We start from the raw sequence: 21,288 nt of genomic DNA, 5'->3' as shown, positions 1-21,288 counted from the left end.
ATATTGTACTTTCTTAATAATGGTGATTAAACATCATATTAATAACTTAATGCATTTTACTAAATGTATTGTACTTTTAAAATGTTACTTTATTATTTTTATGATACATTCAGTTTCAAAGAGTTACTGATCACGTTTTTGTGCCACAGAATGTAATATAAAATTTTACTTTACCGCATCATACATCTGGTCATCTATTTGTATTTTTTTTTAGTGGAATAAACCTGGAGAATACACTTAAATGACGTATCAATAATAGAACTTCAAAGATAATAGAGAGTTTTTTTACAATAACGTGGATTTAGACGGTGAACGCCATTTCTTAATTAGTCGCTAAGGAAAAGATAATGTGATCATGATATCGATTATGTATCTTTTTTCTTAGAGTGATAAATAAAAATTTTTTATATGTATGTGTAAATATATATGCGTACATATATCATTTTGCGTGACGCTGTATGTGTAGAAAACAACGGCGTTATACGAGTCAATCAGCTGTAACCAATATGACCCGCGTTCACAGTATCATTGCCGCACAACAGTACTGTCAATGTAGTATAGTAGTGTTCTACACACAACCATATATATTATGTGTGTGTGTGTGTGTGTGTGTATGTGTATGTATAAATGTGTATATGTATATATACATATATATATATATATATATATATATTTATATAGTGTTTTTTGTCCACAAAATAAAAAAAATGTAGTAGCAGAATATTGTCTGCCTTTGATAAGAGAAGGTTATGGGTGCTTTATAACAAGCAACTCAGTACAATACAGTACAATACCTCATCCTTGTATTATCGAACAAGATTGTAATGATGCACTGTGTCGCACTGTGTCTCTTGTTAGAAGGCACTCTAGAAGGCCAAAATTGGTTATTGTGATGTGTGTTTCTTGTTGGCACCCTATAAAGTCAGAATGAGAAAGGTTAGCATCTTTATGTTATTCGTGAAAATATCTCTTTTATTTATCATGCAAGTGATATGATTAAATTTATTGTTATAACAATAAATTGCGCTTTGCCTAATTATGATCCAATGTCAGAGGCGTTCATCGTGTGCTGACTATTTTTAATTTACTGCCAGAGGCGTTAATCGTGAGCTGGCTAGCTATAACAAAATGTCACAGCCATAAATCATATTTTGGCTAGTTATAGACAAATGTCAGAGGCGTTCATCGTGGGCTGACTATTTTTAATTTACTGCCAGAAGTGTTAATTGTGAGCTGGCTAGCTATAACAAAATGCCACAGCCGTAAATCGTGCTTTGGCTAGTTACAGATAAATGTCAGAGGCGTTTATCGTGGACTGACTATTTTTAATTTATTGGCAGAAGCATTTCGATTATTAAATTTGGTGAAATACAATTACGGAACCAATTTATAGAATTTTGCGTCTGCAATTAAAGAAATGCAAATAGATGCATGATGGAATCAAAAGCTAATTGCTTGACATAAACGAAACAAAGAAACTAATGAAGAAAAAAAACTGAATATCAGTAAATAGCTTCTTTGAAACCTTACAACTTTTGTCTGAAGCGTTTTTTCTAAAAACGTTATGTATTAGCCTTAGCACAAGGATGGTCGTAATTGAATCGTAAAACGTGAATCATAGGGCAACGCATTATATTTTGGCGTACTATGCATGCCGATAAAAGTTCACATTCCTTTACGATTAGTTATAGTCACCTTCATATTCAGCTTCTAAATCCGGAGTCTTTTTGGACACCCTATATAATATATATGTTATACATATATGTATATATATATATATATATATATATATATATTAGGTGTTGGAATTAATTCGTAGCGTTTTACAAGTGATGGGAAGTACTTTCATTAATGTATTTTTTAATGCTCATGTGAAATAAATAACATTCTTTCATTAAAAACGCTACGAATTAATTCCAACACCTAATACAACATACATTACACAGTCAATAGTCACATGCATAATTTTTATACGATGCTGTACGTTTATGAAATGTAGGTATATCATATTCAAAGTGTTTTAGCAAATATATACACTTACAGGTCAATGTACGTTGACTAACAGCAAGTTACAATAAGTATATTTTTACTAAATGAACACTCTGACTGTGACTTAGATATATTTTCGGATGCAACCATGTATTTGAAATACATGTATACACGTGTAATGTAATAGCACTTTTTCCTTTATTCCCAATGTCATTTTAACTTAGGATGTAACATGTATTGTCAGTACGTAAATACATTGCACATACTTGTATATATGTAGCTATTCCATCTCTTTTTATTATGTTTAATGGGCCTTTTACAATTATAAGCCATAATTCAGCCATAAATAAGAAGTCAAACGCTAAAAATTGGCTGTGATTGATCAATTTTTAGCTTCTGACTTCTGATTTGTAACTAATGTGTTATTGTAGAAGGTCCATAATAAAAAGAGATAAAAGTTATTTATACTTAGCTTTTCATGCAGATATAATATAGACACATTAGTGAATATAGGATTATATTTTATGTGCATTATGATGTGTACATTATAAAATATATTTCTAATTCATATTCACATACGTGTGTAGCTACTTCATCTCTTTTTGTTACGTATAACAAAAAGGTGTACTGATGTCCTCTTTTTTCTACGTTTAATAAAAAGAGATATATTTTTTTATGGTCAAATATTATTGATATGTACTTTTATATTTTCAATATCAGAATAACAACGAACATAAATCAAAGCTAACGATAGTCAAACGCAGATGATCAGACGTAACATCTTAAAAAAAAAAAATCAAATTACGAATCCTCTGATAAATCCTCATTTTATGTGTATATATATATATATATATATATATATATATATATATATATTAGGTGTTGGAATTAATTCGTAGCGTTTTACAAGTGATGGGAAGTACTTTCATTAATGTATTTTTTAATGCTCATGTGAAATAAATAACATTCTTTCATTAAAAAACGCTACGAATTAATTCCAACACCTAATATATATATATATATACACGCATTATATATATATATATATTTTATATATGTATACAATTTTAATATTGCACATTTAAACACAGAGAATGCATAAACAGCTTAGCATTAATAACTTCTATCTGCAACGTATGTATATTCACACATTATAGTACATAGGTATATGTACAAGTAATAGTATTGTACAATATTGCCTATGTGTGTATTATATTTAAGTACATCACTAATATTTTAACATGATTAACTTCTACGTATTTTAATTTCTACATATTAAACATAGCAAAAAATGATATAGCTATGTATATTATATGTGTAATATATCTATATATAGCTAATACATATCACATCCTGACCTAAAATGACATTGTACGACAGGAAAAATGCTATTATATAGGCCCATGTGTCAATGTACACTGTCAATACTGAAAATCTATAGTTACATATTTTCAGTACTCGCAGTGAATATCGAAATACAGTTGTAGTATCACTTTTTCCTATGATCAATATCATTTAGGGTTTAGTCAAGATGTAACATATATTATTGTGTTTCATATATAATATATATATACTTATATAAATGAATACGACATTGCACATACATAATATAACTCTTTTTACTCTGTCTAATAAAAAGAGATAGATACTTATAGTACTTATAGTACTTATATATTATTAATATGTCGACTATGTATCTAATATAGAAAATTGTATGTACATTATATAAGATAATTCTAACATTGTTGTAACATATAACAAAACATTATTAGTGAATATATAATAAATTATAATATAATTATATTTTATATGTATTATAATGTACATATACACAATAATGTACCCAAAATATAATTTTAATATTGCATATATCATTAATTCACTAACATGTCTTCACTAATATATCAATACTAGTATAATATTTTTTGTGTCATTGTGTATATACATATATATTATAATACACATAAAATGTAATTGTAATTCGTATTCATGAATGTCTTTTTATATAAAACGTTAGAATTACATTTTATATATCATTATACATATTATAATATAAAATTTTAATATTGCATAAAAATGGACATAGAGAATATCTGCATGAATATTCATATATATATATATATATATATATATATATATATTATGATATTCATTTATGATAATATATTATCGTAAAATGGCATTGGATGTAAGAAAAAAGAGCTATTACGGCTTCATATCGATATATCTATTAATTAAAAATCTGTATTTTATGTATATTACAGACTTTTAGTACTGGTGATATATATTAGAACACGGCCTACATTGCATGTGTATATAATACAACTAAATATGTATATAATGCAACTAAATTTCTAAGGTCCGATTCTACAAATATAAGATTTACTTCAATTATGTTTTTTTTTTCAATTCTAAAATTGGAAAATTTTCCAAAATAAATCTTACATTGTGGAATCGACCCTAATATACGTCCCTGTTAAGATGGTAATGTAGGAAACGGAATAAAAATATCGATAATTAATCGATCGAATTTCCTGCATGATCATTAACTTCAGAGGGCGGCTGTATAATGTATAAGCAGCTTATACATTGGAAATGAAAACCTGTAATATCGACCTTGATCAATTTCGGCCTTCGCTCCAGCATCCCCTTAATGGTCGTAGACAAGTGCCGGCGAATGGAGACTCACGCGTGAGCTGTGTGGCGGGTACATTCGCTGGGGCTAATCGGGGGGTCCGGTTCTCGCGGACGAGGAGTCTATGCGGATGATGGTTAGATTGGCCCAGATTAACGTTAACCGGTCGAGACCCTCGCAAGATCTAATTGCTAGGGTCTACGAGGAGTTTGATTTGAGGCTAGTCGCGGTGTCGGAGCCGAATCGCGTTCCGGATGGCGATCGCTGGTTGGCCTCCACGGACACTCCTCTCTCGGCCGCTGTTATTTGGCAGTGGAGTCGCTCGAGGGTGCCGTGCTCTCCTCGTTGGAGGGGTACACGGTTCGCGGCAGTGGACTGGGGGGATATGATTGTTGTGTCATGTTACTTTCCTCCCAGTCTTAGTGATGGGGAATTCCTACGTGACTTACGCGAGTTGGAGGCGAAAATGCGTGAAGTGATTGGACGCCCGATAATCGTGTTGGGTAACTTTAACGCACGGGCGCCTGCTTGGGACCCCGAACAATCCAACAGGAGGGGAAGACTTTTGTTGGACTGATTGGGACTTTTAAACCTACAGTTGCTTAACGTTGTTTTAGAACCAACGTACGCATGATGTGTCATGCATCGATTTCACGTTGGCATCGTCCTCTGCGGCTAGGAGGATCATCTCTTGGCGTGTGAGATAGGAGGTGGAGTCCCTTTCGGACCACAAATACGTATTTTTTGAAGTTGATGCCTCTTTGACTGGATCCGTTATCGAAGGGACTGCCCTTAAGGTCTTTCCTAGATGGGTTATCGGAAAGGTCAATCCGAACCTAATGGAGGCTGCGGCGGTCTTTTCGGCTTGGAGCGATATTCCGAAGACGTTGTTCTGGGAGCGGAACGGATGGACCAGATACTCCGAGATATCTCGGATGCCCAGGAGGGGATTGTCGAGGAGACCCATCACTTATTGGTGGAACCAGGAGATTGCAGGTCTTCGCCGTATCTGCAACGCGTGCAGAAGGCGTCTCGTGTGTGAGGAGGAAAATCTCTCGGGAATCCCTATGCGAGCTTTGAGATGCCTTACGAGAGGCTAGACGCAACTTCAGAAGAGCGATCGTCCGTTCTAAGATAAAGGTATGGGCCGAATTGATTAACGATCTGGACAGAGACCCTTGAGGGATGCCCTATCGGGTCGTTCTTAAAAAGCTGTGTGCGGGCGGCGCCTCGATCGTGGAGATGCTCCCCTCTGAGACTGTGGGAGATATCGTCTCTTCCCGTCGGATCGTTCTCCACAGGACACTGATGTGACATTTATTTGGCAGGATCTCGCAGTTACGGTAGAGGAAGTCCTAAAGGCCGGATTTAAGATTAAGTCCGGGAAGGCACCTGGCCCGGACGATGTCGCGGGTGTCGTTGTTAAAGACACAATGAGGTATCTTGCTCCGTCATGGGCTAAATGCTTCGGATTGTCTCAGGGAGGGGCACTTCTCGCGTGATTGGAAGGGGGCCAGACTGGTGCTTATCATGAAACCGGGTAAGCCAGACCTTTCCCCGTCCTCGTACAAGCCTATATGTCTGTTAAGCGAGGCGGGGAAACTCTTCGAGAGGGTAGTGATCCGTAGACTGCATGCCTTTCTGGATGCATCGGAGGGTTGGCAGACGGCCAGTTTGGCTTCCGCCAACATCGCTCCACGATCGATGCGATTTGAAATCTAATGGAGCGCGTCGACGAGATTCTGCGGGATGGGAGTGTGGTGGCTGTGTCGTTAGACATAGGTGCGGAATTCCACAGGGTTCGGTGTTGAGATAGACCCTGTGGAACATCGGGTATGATTCCATTCTGAAGCTTCAACTGTCGATAATTTGTTATGCGGACGATAGCCTTTTGGTGGCATGTGCCGGTTCATTTGAAGAGGCGCGTGTGAGGACTGAGGTGACGGCTACCTTCTTGGTCTATAGAGCGTCTTGGGCTCAGGGTCTCCAAGGTCTCGGTTGCCAAGACTGTGACCTTCTCGGCTGAGGAGACGCCGGTCGACGCTAATATTCGGGGGGACGGTTTCGATTGGGTCTGCCATGAAATACCTGGGTTTAACTCTGGATTCGCGGTGGACCTTCCAGGACCACTTCCGCCTTCTTCTGCCCAAAGCCTGGGACATGGCGATGGCTTTGGCGCGTCTTACCACCAACATTGGTGGCCCCGGCGAGCGACGGCGATGTTTATACGCGACGGTGGTGATGTCGGTTGCCTTATATGGTGCTCCGATTTGGGCGCAGACTGTGGCCGACAACCGAGGGATCCTGAGGGATGCGCGTAGGCTACAGCGGCAGCTTGCCCTCAGGATTATCCATGAGTATCGCACCATTTCTCACGAGGCTGCAGCTGTCCTCTCAGAGATGGTCCCTTTCGATATAATTGCGAATCGATTGAGAATGTCTTACCTTCGTCGGCGGGATATCATAGCTCGAAATGGGGTTATTGCGCCTCGGGTGAGCTTAATGTTGATCGAGATGGAGCGTCGTCGCTGTCTCGAAGTGGAGTGAGCGTCTCATGGGATTGTCTCCGAACGGTCCCGGTGCGGCTATTCGGGGCGCCTTCGTGGAGGACTTAGAGATCTGGATGGGAAGGGCGCATGGTGCCCTTACTTACCGTGTTACTCAGGTTTTGACGGGGCACGGGATCTTTGAGTCCTACCTTCAAGATACGACGGCAGGATTCGATTTGTCTTTTTTGTAGAGCGGTGGTTGAAACGGCGGCCCACACTCTTCTGTTTTGTCCAGCCTGGACGGAGCAGAGGCGTGGGTTGCTGGAGTTCGTGGAGGTGGAAAGGATCTTCAGGACCTTCAGGGCGGTGGTGAGGACCATCATGCGTTCTCCCGAAGCGTGTTCGGCTTTTGCGAATTTTTGTGAGACGGTTATGCGGCGGAAGGAGGAGGATGAGCGTGCTCGTGAGCGTGGACTTGGTCCACCTGGGGGTGCGCTAGTCTCTCCTTCGAACCTGCATAGCTTCGATGAGGAGCTGTAGTGGCTCTGCGCCGCTGGCATGTTGTGCAGGCGTCTGTATATATTTTTGTATATAATTATGTATATAGTTGTGTATTATGAGCGAGTTGCGTATAAATTTAAGTTAAGGTCTTTGTGTATACATTTGGAGTGAGCCGTCACCCACTTTTGTATATTCTGCGGAGAGACAGTGCTACGCTGCATTATTGTACAGGGTCCGGCAAAATGATCTCCCACATTTTAATCTTTAATAAAAACGCCATTTAGATTTTGTAAATGCTATTTAGATTTTATTTTTATTAACTGAAAATTTATGCTATGCCATTTGTTTTTATTGAGTTTTGAAAATTACAGAGTCCAAGTGGCGACCATTTTTTTCGATACACATTCGAAGCTGATTTCTAAAAGTTTCCATCACTCGAGCAATAATTTGAGGCGATATTCCTGTAATTTCTTGGCGTATTGCTGCTTTCAATTCGTCAATAGTTCGGGGGTGATGTTGAAAAACCTTCGCTTTCAGGTAGCCCCAAAGGAAAAAGTCGCCTGGGGCAAGATCGGGTGAACGCGCAGGCCACCCAACGTCTCCACGTAACGAGATTACGCGTTCTGGAAACATTTCCCTTAAAACGTCCATTGTCCTTCTTGCCGTATGAGCCGTAGCTCCATCCTGTTGAAACCACACATCCGAATGTTCAAGTTCTCTAAGTTTTGGTCATCCGATCTTGTCCCATGCGACTTTTTCCTTTGGGGCTACCTGAAAGCGAAGGTTTTTCAACATCACCCCCGAACCATTGACGAATTGAAAGCAGCAATACGCCAAGAAATTACAGGAATATCGCCTCAAATTATTGCTCGAGTGATGGAAACTTTTAAAAATCAGCTTCGAATGTGTATCGAAAAAAATAGTCGCTACTTGGATTCTGTAATTTTCAAAACTCAATAAAAACAAATGGCATAGCATAAATTTTCAGTTAATAAAAATAAAATCTAAATAGCATTTACAATGGCGTTTTTATTAAAGATTAAAATGTGGGAGATCATTTTGCCGGACCCTGTATTTAGAGAACCCGTATGGCGATAGAGAGCCTAGTAGCTCTAAAGATTGGAGAATACCCTGACGATATGCGGTTCCGGAGTACCCTCCTCTGGTCTGTGTCGTAGTATGCAAAAGGGAGGAGTTTTTAGTCGGTAGGCGGCCGCTCCGGTGTATCCTTCAGGATTACGGGGCGGTTGAATCCGGTACATCCAGTGGTGCGGGCCGCTGGGTATCTTCCCTCCCCGATGGGTATCCCTTCGGGATCTCCCTCGGGTGAGGGCTGGTGAAGATTTTCTCCTCCCTTGTAAAACAAAAAAAATCAATAAAATATTGGATGTGGAAAAAAGTTCGTTGCGGTTTTTTTTAGTAAAATTCAAGTATTTTTCTTAGAGTATTAAAATCAATTTATTTAAACCAAAGATACTCCATTATTTTCAATAATATTTTGCCATTTTTGGGATAGAGTAATCCCATCGCGATAGAACTTTTGTGATTTCTAATCGAAAAACTGCTTCAAGTGATTTTTATAGGTCTCTTTTGAAGTCAGCTTTATACCATTAAGAGAGTTCTGCAAAGACCTAAACAAATGATAGTTTGAGGGTGCTATGTCAGGATTATACGATAGATGCATTAAGACTTTCCAGCCAAGCTCTCGCAATTTTTATCGAGTTATCAAAGATGTGTGTGGTCGAGCGTTGTCGTGATGGAAGACGACACCTCTCCTATTAATTAATTCTGGCAACTTTCTCTCAATTGCTTGTTGTAATCTCTTGTTCACAGTAAAGTTCAGAATTAATTGTTTGATTGAGCGATAACAGCTCATAGTGAACGATTCCCTTCCAATCCCACCACACACACAATATCACCTTTTTCGTCAATCCAGGTTTTGCGATTGTTTGTGCCTTCTCTCTTTCCTTTATCCACGATCTTTTGGGAGTTCGATTGTCGTATGTGATCCATTTTTCATTACCAGTTATCATTCTCTTCAGAAATGGCTCAATTTTATTCCGTTTCAGTAGCGTATCGCAAATGTTAATTCGGTCCATCATGGACATCCTTAACACTTAAGGGGATGCTGGAGTGTCCTGTTTTATCATTAAATTTTAAAAGCACCTTTCTCGTAACTGTGTTTATAGATTGAAAAATCCTTCTCTACAATTAAAGTATCGACAACAACGCAAATCGCCAGCTACATTTGAATACGAAAAACGAAAGAAAATTAAAGACACAGTTTTGTTATCGGCTTCTGTAGTCAACACATCACAATATGTGTTGCATATAAGAGTTTCAGATCTTGCACGTTCATGAAAAGTAGCTGACGAATTGCAGAAAACTTAAAAGATTGTTCGAAAACTTAAACAATCCCATGCTTTTAGAAACGCGGTAAGAGTTTTAGTTTAAGAGAAAGGTGCATCCGAAAATTTCGTTTGTATATTACGAGTGAAATTGACGTGAAGCCATGAAACTGAGCAGTATTTTAGTTCCGCGATATTCCGACAGCGGCGCTGTCATGAAAAATGCGTCGCTGAACCATAGAAATGATCTGAATTATCGACCTACTCAGGCCCATATCAATCAAAACGTGCCCTGGTCAAAGTTTTTTCTTTTGAGAGGAAAAATAATAAAATAAATATGATATTAGTTATTTCAATTTTGTTGAAATAATTTCTTCCTAAACAAGAAACATACCATATTATTTACATATGAATACAAATGAAGATAATTATTTTAATTTTACTGTTCTGTCTTTTACATACATTTTATTTAGTAAATTATTGATGCATATATATAAAATAATATATATATATATATATATATATATGTGTGTGTGTGTATTGTATGTACGTATGTATGTATGTGTGAGAGGTTGTTTTTATTGTATAAATATAATAATTTTTTGTTAATAGGTATAGATAAGCAGACATAAAAATTACTAGGATTCAGAGACCAATAGGAAACGATCTCGAGGATAGGTAGATGGCAGTACGAGATCGTGACTTGACAACTTCGGTGTTGACAACTCTGGACACGCCCTACTATATATATTATTCCTTGTATACACACGAGTGCGATGTACATTCACAGCCATTAAAGAGTTTACTTTATTACGTAGTTAAATTAAGAGATATTCTTTATCGATAGCCTCCTATCCTCACAAATTGGTAGCAGAACGTGGTTGGCTTAGTGTATCCGTGGTTTTGGCTTAATGTATCCGAGTGAGGTTATCGAATATCGTGAGTTTGCTTGAGCATAAAAAAGACGCATTTTCAATATGGCTGAAAATTGGAATTTGAGTTGTGTGGAACCGCTTGACGACACGAATTATTTCCTGTGGAGCGAAAAAATAGAAGGAATCTTAAGGGCAAAGAAACTTTGGAAAAAAGTAATGAATGTGAGGCCAAACGACAAACCAGAAGAAGATGATGAAAGATATGCGGAAAAATTTAAGCTATGGAATGAATGGGACGACGATAACTACGCCGCACGTACAGTCATGATAAACACGATGAGTAAAGCTCAATTATTGAAGTACAGTCACGAAAAGGATGCAAATAAATTATGGAATCTAATTAAAAACAATATGGCAGCGGAAACTGAGCAGTTGAAGGCGAGATTATTAAGTGTATTGATAAATCTAAAAATGAATAAGGACGAAAGTGTAGATGCGTACGTTAATAGAGCTGAGGCTTTGAGAAACCAATGCAGACAACTCGGTAAAAACATAGAGGATTACGAATTGAGAATGTATATTATACGAGAATTAAAATCTGAATTCGATCAGAATGTACGAGTGTTTGAAACACAGAGAGAGCTAACCATAAATGACATAAGATATGCATTAAAACAAGAGGAAATACGAAGAGACAAACATAAAGATGAAAAAACATCGAAAGAAGAATATGTAAGAAAAGCCAGAGATAAATCAAGAAATAACTATACATGCTACAATTGCGGAATGAGTGGTCACAAATCAAGCGAATGTCGTAACAGGAAGAAGTGCTTTAATTGCCAGGGATACAATCACATCGCGGTTGATTGCAGAGAACAGAAGAGAAACGTTTCACGTGGAAGAGGATTTAGAGGAATCTCAAGAGGAAGAGGAAGAGGACGTAGTCAAGGATATAATGAAAGTACATTAAAAACTACAGATGAAGCGGTATTAACTGTAAGAGATCGATCACACGTGAGTACAACAAAAGTAAATAAAGAGCCTGAGCATGAAATAAAGAAAGGTTATATATGGCTATTAGATTCAGGTGCAACAAGTCATATGGTAAGCAATAAAGTCGTATTTGATAATATAGAGGACGATACAAGAGACATTACCTTGGCTGACAAAGAAGGAAAAAAACTAACCTCAGATGGTCGAGGTGAAATATAATAGTAATAAAACAGAATTTTAATGAAGATAGGATACGGTTAAGAAATATATTATGTGTACCAGACATTAATATAAATTTATTATCGGTAGCAAAAATCACCGATCATGGTTACAAAGTAGAATTTGATAAATATGGAGCCATTGTTTACAGGAACAAGGATGAGATAAAAATGACAGCCGTCAGGGAGGAGAATGCATACTATGTCAAATCGTCTGTGATAAAAAATGAAACAGCAGCGAGAACAGAAGAAATGGACATTTGGCATAAGAGATTCGGACACACAAGCAAGAAGATCATCGAAGAAATGAAAAAAGAAGATCTAGTGACAGGATTAAAAGAAACAGACAAGGAGATAAGTCAATGTGAGACATGCGTGGAAGGAAAAATGTGCCGTAAAGCGCATCCCAGATTAACACATAGAAAAACCAACAAAATAATGGAACTATGGCATATAGATCTAGTAGGTCCCATAAATCCGTCGTCATATGGCGGTAAGAGATACATATTTACCATTATCGACTATTCGAGAGTAATATTTATCGATTTTTTAAAAGAAAAAAATGAAGCTGGTGAAAAATTAAAGAAGCTAATTTTACTGAAAGAGAATCAAACTGGAATGAAGTTAAAGGCTATCAGATCTGATAATGGAGGAGAATTCGTAGGAAAGAACTTACAAGAGTGGTTCAGCCAGAAAGGAATAAAACACGAATTAAGCCCGGCAAGAACACCCCAGTGTAATGGTGTGGTAGAAAGAGCTAACAAGTCAATAATAGAAATGACAAGAACAATGATGACAGACTCACAAATGCCGCTAGTTTTTTGGGCTGAAGCAGCGTGTACAGCAGTGCATATAAAAAATAGAGGAAGACCAAAAGGGACTACAAAAGAAATGATAGAAGCTCGAAAACAACAAATGAGAGAGGAACAAAGGGAAGAAGGGGAATACAGAAATCTTAGAAGGTCTGAGAGAATCAAAGTGCAGAGATGAAAAAGAAACTAAAGAAGAAGAAGGGATCGAAGAAAATGAAGAAAATGCAAGAACAGAAGATGAAAGCAGTGAATATGAAGACGCAGTTATAGGAGAATCTTCAGAAAATGAGAGCGATGACATCACATCAGAGAACGAAGATATGGAAACAGAAATACAACAGATGGAAAAGAAAAATAGAGGAAGACCAAAAGGGACTACAAAAGAAATGATAGAAGCTCGAAAACAACAAATGAGAGAGGAACAAAGGGAAGAAGGGGAATACAGAAATCTTAGAAGGTCTGAGAGAATCAAAGGGCAGCAGATGGCATTGATGACAATGGAGAATGAAGTACCGAAGAATATTCAAGAAGCGAAACAATCAAGTGAATGGGTACATTGGAAACAGGCAATATTTGAAGAATTAAAATCAATGGAAAAACATGAAGTATGGAACACTGTAACTAGACTTAAAAATAAGAAAGTGATCAAGAGCAAATGGGTATTCAACATCAAGGAAGATCCAAATAGAAAGCGACGATATAAAGCACGATTGGTGGCCCAAGGGTGCGGACAACGTCCTGGAGTGGATTATGATGAGACGTTCGCTCCTGTGGTAAAAACTGAAACAATAAGATTGCTATTCAGTATATCTGCCCAAAAACAGAGAAGAATGAAGATTTACGATGTAAAAACCGCATATTTACACGGGAAGTTAAAGGAAGAGATTTACATGGAACTACCAGATGGGATACAAGAAAACCACGAAAAAGTGTGTAAATTAAAAAGAAGCATTTATGGTCTCAAACAGGCCGGAAAATGTTGGAACGAATTTCTAACAGAGATTATGATTAAATGCGGAATGAAATATTCTAAAGAAGATCCGTGTTTATTCTATGCAATAGAAAAAAATAGATTCGTATATTGCGGTATTCACGTTGATGATATGATAACAGTATCAAGCGATGATGAATTCGAAAGAGGATTCATGAAAAAGATTGAACAGTATATGGAAATTAAAGATCTCGGAGAAGCAAAAACTGTACTCGGAATGGAAGTGACACAAGAAGAAGGCAAGGTGTATGTAGATCAGAAGAATTATATAAAAAGATTACTTGAATTATACGAGATGGAAGAATGTAACATCGTAAGATCTCCAATGGATTTAAACGTAAAAATGGAAGAGTACAAAGAGAGCGAAAGAGTTGACGTCCGAACTTATCAAGAATTAATGGGACGACTGATGTATTTAAGCGTCCATACCAGATCTGTCTTTCGCATTAAGTTGCTTATCACAATTCAATACTGACCCAAGAACAATACACATGACAGGACTGAAGAGGATCCTTCGATATTTGAAAGGAACTATCAATTATCAAGTGATAATTTATGGGAAATCTGACTCAATGGATAAGTCAGAGTTCTTTTGACAAGCCCACGCTTGTCGTGTGATGTGATAAAGAAATTTACAATCGAGACTTAATTTGTAACTGTAAATATAATATTTATTTCACGAGTACAATTTTATACGAACGTACAGGACGAACACCTCTATTGATCTCCTAATATAATATTTCTTTTTTTATTATTTTTTTACGCTGCTAGGCAACTCGTTACCAACACAATCCTTAAGCTTACTACGCTCGCTGCGCTAGTGAGGCATTAAGAATTCCTCACATACTCCCCCCCGAGTGACAACGAATCCGGCACTTAGGTCTACCTTATAAAATATATACAACGTGTCATATAAAATATCTTAAAAGTATCTGACAAAAATTAATTACATTTTTGGAAGATCTGTTACAATTATAAGGCGAAAGTCACCTTCCTCTTCGGGCGCGCATATGTTCTCAAAGTTGGTCGCTCGTTGCTAGACGAATTAGCTGTTTGCCCTGTTTCTAGAATCGCACTACACAAATCATCGCGTATGCCATACGCTGGCTTCAAATTCTCGACTGATACACTGCGCTGTGCACCATTAACTTCAATATCGAAAACTCGATCCGAAACACGATTTATAATCTTGTGAGGGCCGGTGTAAGGACGCTCTAATGCTCTCTTGGTACCGCCCACCCGTAGAAAAACATGGGAACAAGAATATAAATTTTTAAATACGAATGCGCGTTTCTTGTGCTTGTGCTCTATTGAAATTGGCTTAACTTTGCGCATATGCTCGCGGAATTCCTCCATGAAAATTTGCGGACTAGGAGTGAAGTCGTCCGGCAGTATAAATTCTCCGGGGACGCGCAGTGTCGTTCCATAGATAAATTCCGCAGGCGATGCGCCGGTGTCAAGGCGGACATGAGTACGCAGACCTAATAATACGGTCGAAAGTACTCGTGACCAACCTTCATTGGCATGACACATAATAGCAGCTTTTAAGCTTCTATGCCACCGCTCAATCATACCGTTCGAAGCGGGATGATACGCCGTGGTACGAATTCGTTGACAGCCGATCAGCTGAAGAAGTGCCGTAAACAGTTGCGCTTCAAATTGAGTACCTTGATCAGTAGTTATTGTTTTGGGTGCTCCAAAATTTGCTACCCAGTTGTCATAAAACGCGCGTGCCACTGTAATGGCTTCAATATCTTTCACAGGTATTGCTACTGGCCAACGCGAAAATCTATCAATCATCGTCACACAATATCTGTACCCGTCCGACTCAGGCAAGGGACCTATTAAATCCATATGAATGTGCTCGAAACGCCCGTCGGATGCGACAAATTTTTCAGGATGTAATCGAACGTGTCTGGATATTTTTGACTGCTGACAGTCAAGACAATTCTTACACCATTTTGTAATATCGCGATGCATGTTGGGCCACACATATCGTTGACGAATTACCCGATCCGTGACTTTAGGGCCCGGATGAGCCGCATCATGGAATAAATGAAAAACGCGATCTCGTAAAGATGCCGGTATATAGGGACAGATTGCCTCGCCAGTCATTTCGCAGTACAGTGTAGTATGCGTCGGCCCCCATTGAATTCGCTTCATAGAAAGCGGAAAATCAGGAGATTCGCGAATAGATCGTAGTTCCTCGTCTTGTTCTTGTTTCTGTGCAAGTTCATTAAGTTCGATCTCAACAGGTAAACGAATGGCTTCGATGCGGGAAAGGGAATCCGCCACAATATTATCTTTACCCGATAGGTATTCGATACGCGTAGTGAACTGCGAGATGAACGAAAGTTGCCTCTGTTGCCGAGGTGACGCTTTTTCGGAACGTTGCAAAAACGCGTAGATGAGAGGCTTGTGATCGGTCACAATTTTGAAATTTCGCCCCTCGAGGAAATATCGAAAATATTTGATTGCCTCGGCGATCGCCGTAAGCTCCCGATCGTACGCGCTGTAGTTCTGTTGTGCCGAATTTAATTTGCGCCAAAAGAATGCGAGCGGTTTCCAAAAATCGTCTAAACGTTGTTCGAGGGCGGCCCCGATGGCGAAATCTGACGCGTCACAAACGAGGCGCGTCTCGGCTGCGTCGAAGGGGTGAGAGAGTATAGTCGCGTTGGCCAGACTCTCCTTGCACTCATTGAACGCTTCTTCAGCCACCGGCGTCCATATGATTGGCCGTTTGTCATTTTTGCGTGAATCGCGAAGGTACTCATTCAATGGTGCCTGAACGATAGCTGCATTATGTAGTAATTTACGATAGAAATTGACAAGCCCAAGAAAACGACGCATTTCGACTATAGTGTTAGGCCTTGGAAATTCGCGAATAGCCTGAATTTTATCGAGTGTTGGTTTACACCCTTCGCTGTTAATCGTAAATCCGAGGAATTCTAATTCCTGCTTGCCAAACTCGCATTTATTTACATTGAGTCGTAAATAAAATTTTTTTAATTGCTGTAACACTATGCGTAAATGAGCTTCGTGCTCTTCAAGAGACGTCGACGCTATGAGTATGTCGTCGATGAATGCAAACACAAATTCCAGATCGCCTAGAGCGCGGAAGATTTGACGCTGAAATGTTTGACTCGCGTTTCTAAGACCGAATGTCATGAATTTATATTCGAACAACCCGAAAGGCGTAATGACAGCCGTTTTCGGAATATCTTCCGGCGCCACTGGAATTTGATTGTATGCCTGATACAGATCTAGCTTAGAAAAAATGACTTTCCCACGCAAATTGGAGGAGCAATCGTGCAAATGCGGTACGGGAAATTTATCCGGCACAGTAATTGCGTTAAGACGACGGTAATCGCCGCAGATCCTCCATGATCCGTCTTTTTTCGGTACCATGTGAATGGGACTTGCCCATGGACTACTGGACGGACGGCAAATACCGGCTTTGACTAGCCGTTGAAATTCAGCCTTTGCCGCTTTTAATTTTTCCGGACTTAACCGCCTGGGACGCTCAGCAACCGGCGGGCCCGTGGTAATGATATGATGACGAACATCGCTACTGCAATTCGGAGTTACCTGTTCTAAACCGGTGACCTCCAGAAATTCAGATAAGATACTCGCGAATTTCGTACTGGGTTGGAGAATTTATACTGCCGGACGACTTCACTCCTAGTCCGCAAATTTTCATGGAGGAATTCCGCGAGCATATGCGCAAAGTTAAGCCAATTTCAATAGAGCATAAGTACAAGAAACGCGCATTCGTATTTAAAAATTTATATTCTTGTTCCCATGTTTTTCTACGGGTGGGCGGTACCAAGAGAGCATTAGAGCGTCCTTACACTGGCCCTCACAAGATTATAAATCGTATTTCGGATCGAGTTTTCGATATTGAAGTTAATGGTGCACAGCGCAGTGTATCAGTCGAGAATTTGAAGCCAGCGTATGGCATACGCGATGATTTGTGTAGTGCGATTCTAGAAACAGGGCAAACAGCTAATTCGTCTAGCAACGAGCGACCAACTTTGAGAACATATGCGCGCCCGAAGAGGAAGGTGACTTTCGCCTTATAATTGTAACAGATCTTCCAAAAATGTAATTAATTTTTGTCAGATACTTTTAAGATATTCTATATGACACGTTGTATATATTTTATAAGGTAGACCTAAGTGCCGGATTCGTTGTCACTCGGGGGGGAGTATGTGGGGAATTCTTAATGCCTCACTAGCGCAGCGAGCGTAGTAAGCTTAAGGATTGTGATGGTAACGAGTTGCCTAGCAGCGTAAAAAAATAATAAAAAAAGAAATATTATATTAGGAGATCAATAGAGGTGTTCGTCCTGTACGTTCGTATAAAATTGTACTCGTGAAATAAATATTATATTTACAGTTACAAATTAAGTCTCGATTGTAAATTTCTTTATCACATCACACGACAAGCGTGGGCTTGTCAAAAGAACTCTGACTTATCCATTGAGTCAGATTTCCCACACTACAGTTTGGGAAGCAAAGAAAAATTAAAAAATTAGAATGCGAAACCGATGCGTCGTGGGACAGAACAGAAGATGCCAAATCGTTCAATGGAATCCTACTTTATTGGAATGGAGATTTAGTACATTGGAGATGCAGGAAACAAAAGAGAGTTGCATTATCTTCCACAGAAAGTGAATTAGAGGCAATGTTAGAAGGAGTAAACGAGCTTACATGGACTGCCAAACTATTGCAAGAGATTGGATTATCGAATGAGATACAGTGTGAACTGAGATGCGACAATTTGAACGCCGTCAGACTAGTTAATGGTGGAAATTTCAAAACAAAATCTAAACTCATGAATAGAAGATGCCATTACATCCGAGAGACAGTGAAAGAACAGAACATTCTCGTTAGACATGAGCCAAAAGATAACATGAGAGCAGATTGTTTGACTAAACCCTTAAGTGGCCCCACTTTACTAAAAAATGTAAAGAAATTTATGTCAACCATGAATCAATAAAACCAAGGAGGCTGATTGTGAGAGGTTGTTTTTATTGTATAAATATAATAATTTTTTGTTAATAGGTATAGATAAGCAGACATAAAAATTACTAGGATTCAGAGACCAATAGGAAACGATCTCGAGGATAGGTAGATGGCAGTACGAGATCGTGACTTGACAACTTCGGTGTTGGCAACTCTGGACACGCCCTACTATATATATTATTCCTTGTATACACACGAGTGCGATGTATCGTACATTCACAGCCATTAAAGAGTTTACTTTATTACGTAGTTAAATTAAGAGATATTCTTTATCGATAGCCTCCTATCCTCACAGTATGTATATATATATATATATATATATATATATATATATGTATATATATTTATATATACATATATATAAAGATAATCATGAAAAAGAATTACTTTATGTATGTGCAATGTCATATTCATTTATTGATACTATTATTACCTAAAGTGGTATTGGACGTAAGGAAAAAGTGCTACTACGGCTTCGTATCTATATAATTATTAAAGTTAAAAATCTGTACCTTATGTATATTACAGATTTTTAATACTGGTGATATATATTGGAACACGGCCTACACTGCATGTGTACATAATACAATTGTATTTCTAAGATCGATTCTGCAAATGTAAGTGTTAACTTCAATTACGGTTTATTTTTTTCTCAATTTTAAAATTGGAAAAATTTCCAAAATAAATTTTACATTTGTGGAACCAACCCTAATACACGTCCCTGCTAAGATGGAAATGTAGGAAAGGGAATAAAAATATCGATAATTAATCGATCGGATTACCTGCATAATCATATTAACTCAAAGGGCGTAAGCAACTTATACATTGGAAATAAAAACCTGTAATATCGACCTTGATTAACTTCAGCCTTCGATCCAGCATCCCCTTAAGAATGAACGAGGCTGATGAGTAACAATTTTGAGGAAACGTATATATGTTTTGTTACAGGTATGCAAATGAGATACATAAGAAAAATATGATAGAAAAGTTTATGTAAAAAACGCGAAATGATATACGTAAAAAATAAATGAGAAAACAAAAGAAAAAAGAATGATGAAAAATGCGATCACTTTTAGATGAACAATACGGATTGCAATGTCGTTTAATAATTAGTTAGATAGCAGAAAAGTATGAGCAATAAGCAAGCATTTTCGTGACAATAGATAGGTCAGACTGTGGAGGAAGGGATACGAGAAAATGAAACGAGGAGCGGGATTGGCCTAACAGTCGCGCCACGCCCTTTGAACTTAGATGCTCGCGACGGTAAGCCCCTCTCCTCGTGGCCCGCGCGCTCGGTGGGCCATACTTTCGGCAATAATAGGTCGGGAGGACGTGCATATTCGGCTATTTTTAAACGTTAATATCTCGTTAATTGTTGCGAGCATTACAAAATGGTAGAGGACTTTTCTGCTCAGTTTAGTCCACTCTACCTGCTCGGAATCAGTGGGGCCGTATATTCATGACACCCTGTATAATTCGCATAGGTTCATTATGGATTCAAAAGGTCTACATTAAGATCGCCCATACAAATTATGCAGTCTGTGTTATAATAAACACAAGTGAGCTTCAAGGGCATGCATCGCCAGAATCGACTTAAGGAGGATGGTAAACAGAAAAAATCGCTATCCGCTTTTTACGGAGGTGTATAACAGCACCAACAATTTCGATAGTGGAATTCGCAAGAGGAATGCGTAGATCAATGGGTGAATAAGGCAGTGAGTACTTATATATTATACGACGTACCCAGTGACGCATAAGCTCTGTCAACTCGTAAGAAATTATAATCTTCAATAGTATAAATAGCAGAATCATCGTTCTCACGAATCCACGTCTCGGAGAGAGCTAAAATATCAAGTTTGCGAAGGCAGGTTAAATCTTTTAACTAACCTCGATATCTTTTCATCTTATCGAAAAGACAATATAAGAAAGACATCTTTTCGTCATCTTTTCTTAGTCATCTTTCCCACAAATCGAAAAAAATATATTTTTTTCTAGCAAACGCAATAAAAATGTTATTATATTATTATATTATATCAAAAATTTTATATTTATATACGAATTGCCAATAACAAGATACTTCTGACTTTCATATTTATAATGAAATCAAATACACAAGTTGAACTTTACAAAAATTTTGAAAAGTTAAAGATGAAACACAAGCGAGAATTACGGTCACTCTAGCCTAGTGTCAAGCTATCAGCAGAGATTAAAATTGAGATTGCATTCATTATGATAAAATTTGAGATTCACACATTACGTTTACTATACGAAATTCTAAGAGAGAAAAGTTTGATACCACTCGAGAACAGAATCCTCTCAAACATTAATCTAACTTTGACTGAATGTTGCGCTAGGGTCGTTCACAGGTCTGTAAACGCTACCAATACATTACCTCGAAAGGAATAGTTGA

The 21,288-nt window shown here is 38.1% G+C and overlaps 2 protein-coding genes across 2 annotated transcripts; both read left to right on the top strand.

Moving 5' to 3' along the window:
* Positions 1–4,757: 4,757 nt before the first annotated feature.
* On the top strand, positions 4,758–5,201 carry LOC147906394 (uncharacterized). The gene has a single exon (XM_087416615.1). It carries the CDS (start codon positions 4,758–4,760, stop codon positions 5,199–5,201), a length of 444 nt encoding a protein of 147 aa, XP_087272741.1.
* A 5,381-nt stretch (positions 5,202–10,582) lies between these two features.
* Positions 10,583–13,286, top strand: LOC147906393 (uncharacterized). The gene is made up of 3 exons (XM_087416616.1): positions 10,583–11,851; positions 11,919–11,941; positions 12,201–13,286. The coding sequence occupies exons 1-3, from the start codon at positions 10,940–10,942 to the stop codon at positions 13,036–13,038; spliced, it is 1,773 nt and encodes a 590-aa protein (XP_087272742.1). The 5' UTR covers positions 10,583–10,939; the 3' UTR covers positions 13,039–13,286.
* The last annotated feature ends 8,002 nt before the right edge of the window (positions 13,287–21,288 follow it).

This window comes from Acromyrmex echinatior, unplaced genomic scaffold (assembly GCF_024713525.1).
Source record: "Acromyrmex echinatior isolate Ae372 unplaced genomic scaffold, ASM2471352v2 Scaffold49, whole genome shotgun sequence".
Taxonomy (NCBI): Eukaryota; Metazoa; Arthropoda; class Insecta; order Hymenoptera; family Formicidae; genus Acromyrmex; species Acromyrmex echinatior.
This window is presented reverse-complemented; position numbering and strand designations above follow the sequence as displayed.